The 7,276-nt window shown below is 40.5% G+C and overlaps 1 protein-coding gene across 1 annotated transcript; it reads left to right on the top strand.

Annotated features, from left to right (window-relative positions):
- The first annotated feature begins 1,907 nt into the window (after positions 1-1,907).
- Positions 1,908-7,274, top strand: gla (galactosidase, alpha). Its single transcript, XM_063494473.1, has 7 exons — positions 1,908-2,164; positions 3,418-3,592; positions 4,853-5,027; positions 5,684-5,775; positions 5,873-6,034; positions 6,271-6,468; positions 6,660-7,274. The coding sequence occupies exons 1-7, from the start codon at positions 2,004-2,006 to the stop codon at positions 6,987-6,989; spliced, it is 1,293 nt and encodes a 430-aa protein (XP_063350543.1). The 5' UTR covers positions 1,908-2,003; the 3' UTR covers positions 6,990-7,274.
- The last annotated feature ends 2 nt before the right edge of the window (positions 7,275-7,276 follow it).

Below are 7,276 nucleotides of genomic sequence, written 5' to 3'. Positions count from 1 at the left end.
TTAATTCTGTACCAGGGTGTCCGTTTACCTCTAAATTAAGAAAGCTATCTGTAATTCATTTTGTGTCAGCGGCAGACAAATTAGTGTCTCGCATCCATAGCTAATACACAGTTTGAAGCAACGTCGATATGTACAAAGTCTGCATTATTGCTGATGCTGTGCGAGGCATTTTTGATTAGGCGGGCTCCTCAGGGAACTATGTGGTAAATTGGTCCTTTTCTTCTTTTGTTCTTAGTGTCTGATGGAAAGAAAATGCAAGTATCAGGTGAAGGGTTTTCATTTAAATTTGAGTATCTCCTATATTAAAACGTGGCTTTAGTTTGGGCACAGGGTGATGGTTCCCTGGATTAATCTACTTATCCTTTACTTCCCAAATAATTTTTTTTTTAAAAAGAAAAGAAACGTGTATGTAGGAAGACCTGAAAGACTGAGTTATCTGAACTAGACCTCCAAGGTTTACATAGCAACTAATTTTGATCACTATCCAGTGAAAATCTTTTATCAAATTAGATGATTAGATTGTTTTAACTGACAATTAAGTTAAGACAGTTACTTGAATCATTAAACTAAATAAGCTATTTAGGATGACACCAGAAGAAATTAAAGTCTGAAATTAAGGCTGTTTCTCTCAGGAGTTGACAATGAGGTCCAAAAGTCTGAGATCACTTTGAAATATACTTCTCTTTTTCATCAGCTTCAAATTTAGAACACACTGTTATTGTGTTCTGAAAATCCTATCTAAGTAAAAAATAATTTCTTTGTATAGTGTATAGTGAGCTGACATGGATAACATAATGTTATCATACGAAAAAGCCTGGTGTTCCTAAAATGTAATTCCTGCTTTTTTTAGTCTTCAGGTAACCCTATAATGGTTCAGTGGGACTGAGCTCTGTTGACAGTAGAAGAAACTCCATGGCAGTGAGCACTCCTTGATGATTTTTGGTCTTTAAGTATTCTTGCAAAGCTTCGAGGAATCCTTTGGCCTCGGTATAACTCCTTCTCCAAAAAGATGCAAAGGAGAAAACATGCTATATCTCTGGAGGGCTGCTTCTACTTAGATGCAGCACCACTGTTTTGACATGGTGGAGTCAAAGCAGTGGATAAAATCTTCATACTTTCACTCTGGGGGTTAATACTCATTTACTTACTACTTATACCCACTGCTAAATGCTTTTTTAAAGAGCAATGTGCCGCTGAAAACATGATGCACAGTCATTCTATAACAGGTGTACTATTACTACAAGGTAATTTACTCGAATATGTTTCTTTAAGGATCAAATCCACTCGATCTTAAGTGGACTGAAAACTAGCAACCTCAAAGTAATAAAACTTTAAATAAAAAATTTCTTGCCATGCAGGACAGTAATGATGATAGAGGTTAACTGCGATTTTTAAAAATGGCAATGTGCTCTACTACATTAAATTACCCATATGCATTTATCTCTGTTAAAGCATACTGATGGAAACTGAAATTCTGTACTAAGCAATGCATACTTTAAGTAATGCGGGACTCAGACAGGCATTTTAAATGAGAGATGGAAGCTTATTTTTAAAAGCTTTTGTTGGAGACAAAAGCGGTGTGAACAGTGTTAGGGTGGAACTTGTAAAATTACTACAATAGAGTGTTTTCATACCCAATTTAGTCTTATAAATGTGCACTAACTTTACTATTTCCCCATCTACCAGATTAGGTGTGAAATTAATCACGCGGTTGCGGCGATGTTTTTGTATTCGGGTGAGTCGCAAGACTATCACCTGCCTCGTGGTGTCACCTGACTTTTCATGTTTTTCACCTGAGTTTTGCGTTAAACCCCGGAGCTTCCTGGTTTCCAGTAACGTCATTGGACGGTAACAGACGCATTTTAATTCAATTGGTCCAGCTTTGTGTCACTCATCCACGGGAGGCGGGCTGGCTGGCTTTGGCACGAGGAAATGAATAGTGAAACAACTACAGTCGTTTGTTGCCGGTCACTGCACAACTATTGTCGAGCTGAAAATCAAAAATGAGCAGAGCTGCGTGTCTTCTCGTAATTATCAGCTTAATGAGTCCTGCTGCTGAGGCGCTGGACAATGGTCTGGCGCTGAAACCCACCATGGGCTGGCTGCACTGGGAGAGGTTCATGTGTAACATCGACTGTGACACGGACCCAAATAACTGCATCAGGTAAGAAGTGATCCGGTTATCCTGGCGTGTATGTACGCTAAATCAAAGCACAAGCCTACATACTCTGTTAAAACTGAACATATCACTGAAACACATTTAAAAACCTCCCCTAAAAGAATTCACCATTGATTACAGGAAGTGGCATTTGCATTTAGCCAGGTAATCAGGTATTATTAAAAAGGAAAGAAATTTCTTGTGACAACTAGTAAGCACGCCTTCACCATTTATTATATGTTTAATCTGCCTTGAAAGTGTGGTATTTTTATACAAGTACAGAGGAACTCGTTATGAAGGGCTGTCATAAGAATAAGAGCAGGATCACGTGATTGAAATAGTCGTTGACAGCTGATTAAGTTCGCCTTTCTTTGTTCTCTGGATTCAGGCATTGGGGGACGTTGATGTGTGAGATATTGGTGTCAGCAAGTACTATGTATTGTGGAAGCAAAATTTGCAAAAGCTGTAACATAAAGTCATTTATTTGTTATAGTCTAGTGGAGAAATATGTAAGGTCCAGATTGGTTGGGGGAAAATGATGCACATATAAAACAAGGTTTTAAAAATGAGAAAAACTCATTTTTTACTCATTTAAAATAGCCAAAGTTTCAAATAATAAATGTCAATACATATACTGAGCAATAATAAATTGCTCAGTATAAGCAGTCTGGCTCAATAGAGGATAAGTAAGCATTATTTTGTAATCAAAATCATTCAAAGCTGCTCTAGAGGAGCTGGAAGTGATCACAGTAGGTCTGTTTTAGGCCCGGGTCTACTTGATGGTGCAGGGTAGAAGTGGGCGGATCAAGCAAATATCGATACCTACACTGATATTGGTACTGGATCAGTACTCTTGACACATTGCTCTCCCCTACATAAGATGCTGTTATATGTGGAAAACATTAGTATTGTTTTTGGTATCCGTAATATTGGCCTTGTATTTACTTGGTATGGGATTGATACCAACATTTGCAGTTTTGCACAACACTACCGCAGGGTTCATTCAGGGTTTTCTCATAATGATGATATGTTAAGTCATAATTACTATTAATTAATTAATTATTATTAATGTGCCTGACATATTTTTCCTCACAAAACGTAATGTTATTCACCTCTGAGCAAACCTTTTGTTCACTGTTATAATATCTCCTTCATCTCTAAATATTGGTGTGTGCCATATTTCCATTACACATTACATTGTACACTGGCTTCTAACTGCTACTATTAGCCCCGCCTGTCTCCTCCTGTTGCCTTGGCAGTGAGCGTCTGTACATGCAGATGGCAGATGTGATGGTGAAGGAGGGCTGGAAAGAGGCCGGTTACGAGTACGTCTGCATCGATGACTGTTGGCCCTCCCACCAGCGTGATGCCCAGGGCCGCCTGCAGGCAGACCCCAAACGATTCCCAGGAGGCATCAAGAAACTGGCCGACTATGTGAGTATTAGTTATGAAAGAGGAATGAAAAGTCTGGATGTGAATATAGTATTAATGCCATAATTCCTCTATGGACATCAAACAGAAAGAGCTTCAGAGAGACTTGGTGAAAGTGAGAAATACTTTACTAGCTGGGAGAAGCAAAATGAGACTATGTGAGAGGATATGACTGCGTTTATTGTAGCTTCCAGCTTTGGGGCAGCAGTTTGAATAATATACGCAGTTCAAAGAATGATAAACCCATTTTATGTTCAACATGCCGCTGTGATTTTATGGTATGCAGTATTATCATGTCAGTACAACGTGTCTAAAATTTCAAATGTTAAAAAGTTCTTGAAGCCCTGGTTGAATATCTCTAGAAATAAGTGATTACATATTCATCATATACCCATTCAAGCTGACCTGCAGGTATTTACATAATGAATAGGAAAGGACCAGATGTGGAATCTGTTGTCAAATTACCTACCAGTATAGCACCTGGAGCCAGGGAAGATGTGCAAGCACATATTGTTTTGGATAGGCTAGTGCTGCTGTTGACTCTCTTCGCAGGAGACTCACAATAGAAAGGAGCTGGAAGCCATGATGCCAGGCGGATTTCGATGTATAAGGCTTCACGTATAAAGATTGCTAAAAATATATTGTTTAGCAGGAAAGGAATATATTTAGGCCCACTAAGGCAACCTTGAGTTCTGTATTAAAAGAATCAAGTTTAGAGCTGTGCAACATTGCCACCTACTGGAAGAAATATATTGCCTGCTCAGAAAGTTTATGCTTGTAAGCAGAATCAGTGGTTTGTTTGTTTTTTTCAGTAAAGTAGCCCCTTGGGATGATCTGTTTGCTTTTTGGGGGGTTTCATCTTTTTTAGCAATTTACCTGTGCAGCTGTGGCTCAGGAGATAGAGCAGGTCATCTACCAATAGGAAAGACAGTGGTTCGATCCCTGGCTACTCCAGTCTGTATGTCTAAGTACCCTTAGGGCAAAATGCTGAACCCCAAGTTGCCCCTGATGCCTTCATTGGAGTGGGAGTGTATGAAAGTGTGTGTGTGACTGGTTTAATGTCAGTCCATTTACTATTTACCCCTTAAAGGGATATGGTACAAGCTTTTTCCAGCATGCACAGGCACAGTGGCATGGTTGCTCGGATGGGCTCCAGCACCCATATGACCTTGAATTGGACAAGTGAAAGAAAATGGATGTCACTGGTATTTGTCATTCACTGAGATGAATCAACAAATCTTTAATATTTTTTTATGCTTTAAGATCCACTCTAAGGGCCTGAAGCTGGGTATCTACGCAGATGTGGGGGACAAAACCTGTGCTGGATATCCCGGGAGCCTTGGTTACTACGAGAAAGATGCTCAGACTTTTGCTGACTGGGATGTTGATCTGCTCAAATTTGATGGTTGCTTCATGAATCGGGCTTTGCTGGGAGAGGGTGAGTTTTTATTTCAGATTTGCAGTGCCACAAAAGTGAACAACAGGCACCCTATAAATACACATACAGACACATATATGAACGAACGAACAAAAAAAACTCTCCGCCATTCTTGGGGGCATCTCCCATTTTGACCTCGGGACTGTCCGGGCCATATTTGGCACAGATGTTTCTGTATACTTTGCTGGCCACTTGGTTATGGCGTTCCATGCCTGTTGATATGGGGCTGGATTGGCTACATCAGGGTGATGATATCTCCCCCCCTGACCTGGCGTCCTGGCTCCCCCTTGCCGTAGCATGTGTGTTGTACCTGTGAAAGCAGTTTTCTTCCGAACACTGCTAGTTGTTTCATGTAAGCTCTTTTCATCTCTCTATGTTTTTGTTTCAGTCCTAAATTTCCCTTTCTGCTGTACGCATGAGGTGTGTAGCCTAGATGTAGCTGGATACATACGCTCCAGGCGGGAGTCGAACTTGCGACTCCAACTCTAAAGGCGTGTAGTCTTATCACTACGCTATCCGGCTGCTTACAAAAATATATATATAAAAGACATGTACTCTCCATCTATACAGGAGGTCAAATTTCTTTCCTAAACATCATTTTATTTACCAGTTAAGGTGTTTAAAGGGTTAACTACTAAATATTTGCTCTGTTTAAGGCTACATAAACATGTCAAAAGCACTGAACAACACTGAACGGCCTATCCTGTACTCTTGTGAGTGGCCATTGTACGAGTGGCCTTTAAAACAGGTGAGAACTTTGTTTTAATGGTTAACTTTTTTTTTTTAGAAGATGCTGCAAAAATAATGGAGTGTACTCAAAATAAAGAGCATTTCTGTGCTTCCAGCCAAACTACACAGCTATCCGTGAGACTTGTAATCACTGGCGCAACTTTGATGACGTGTTCGACTCGTGGAGCTCTGTCAAATCCATCTTGGACTGGACTGCCGCTCATCAGGACATCATCGTCCCTGCAGCTGGACCTGGAGGCTGGAATGACCCCGATATGGTACTTTGTTCTACTGAAGGCCTTGGACATAAGTGGTTTTACTATCATGAACGTGCTTATTTTGCTTCTTTTTATCTAATCCTAATCAAAATTCACCAAGATGTTGATTAATCTAAATCTCCTCATACTTACTATTGTATTTAGACATTTTTTAGTAGGTTGTGGACACACTGTAGCATCATCACTAAGCCTGATTTGCTTATGAATTTACATATTGAATTACTTTATTTCTCTAGCTTGTAATTGGGAACTTTGGCCTGAGTCACGACCAGCAGGAGTCTCAGATGGCGTTATGGGCCATCATGGCATCTCCTCTACTCATGTCCAATGATCTCAGAGACATTTGTCCTCGCTCCAAGGAGCTCCTGCAGAACAAACGCATCATAGACATCAGCCAAGATTCAATGGGCAAGCAGGGATATCGCACTGCCAAGGTGGGTGTGTGATTCAGTATGATCTCCTTCTGCAATGGCAGCTCAGAGTATTTATGGTAGCCTGTAGTTGCTGTTTAGAAATGCAGGTTTGTGATCAGCCTGACAGGCTCTTTATAGCATTCATTACAAATGATCAGTGTGGGTAATGGCAGATGAAGGTATAAACAACTAAGACTTCTCTTTTTCTACAGGGGAATGATTTTGAAGTGTGGGAGAGGCCGCTGTCGAAGAACCGCCTGGCTATTGCTGTGCTGAACAAACTGGAGACTGGCGGTCCTCGAGGGTTCAACATTGGGGCTGCCCCCGGTTGGAAGATCTGTGGCCCGCAGTGCAACGTCACACAGATCCTGCCTCAGTACAAGGAGATGGGAGTTCAGACTCAGCAGAGCAAAATAATTGTATCTGTCAACCCTTCAGGCACAGCTCTGGTGACTGTCACTCCCATCAGCAGCGATTTCACAAGGCTTCACAAGCTGAACTGGCAGGGCACATTTGTCAGACGAAAGCACACCATTTTGTAGTCCTCAGGTGGTTAAACGCACCCGAGACGTGTACAATATCTAAATTGTCTGGGAAAAAATTGAAGCTGAATAAGTTTTAGGTGTTTATCTTGTGTAAATCTTAGTGAATTAAAATGGTAGCTTAAAGCTGCCTGGAAATGGATCACACTTCATCGGTCCCATTTATATCCAATAAATTAAACACTTGCTGTTAACTGTCTAGACTACTGAAAGGTTAAATTACCATAGGAGACAAAGCTTGAATTTTCGTACAAGTAAAAAAAGAGAAAAAAGGATTCAACTCAAAA

This window comes from Pelmatolapia mariae, linkage group LG2, assembly GCF_036321145.2.
Source record: "Pelmatolapia mariae isolate MD_Pm_ZW linkage group LG2, Pm_UMD_F_2, whole genome shotgun sequence".
NCBI lineage: Eukaryota > Metazoa > Chordata > Actinopteri > Cichliformes > Cichlidae > Pelmatolapia > Pelmatolapia mariae.
This window is presented reverse-complemented; position numbering and strand designations above follow the sequence as displayed.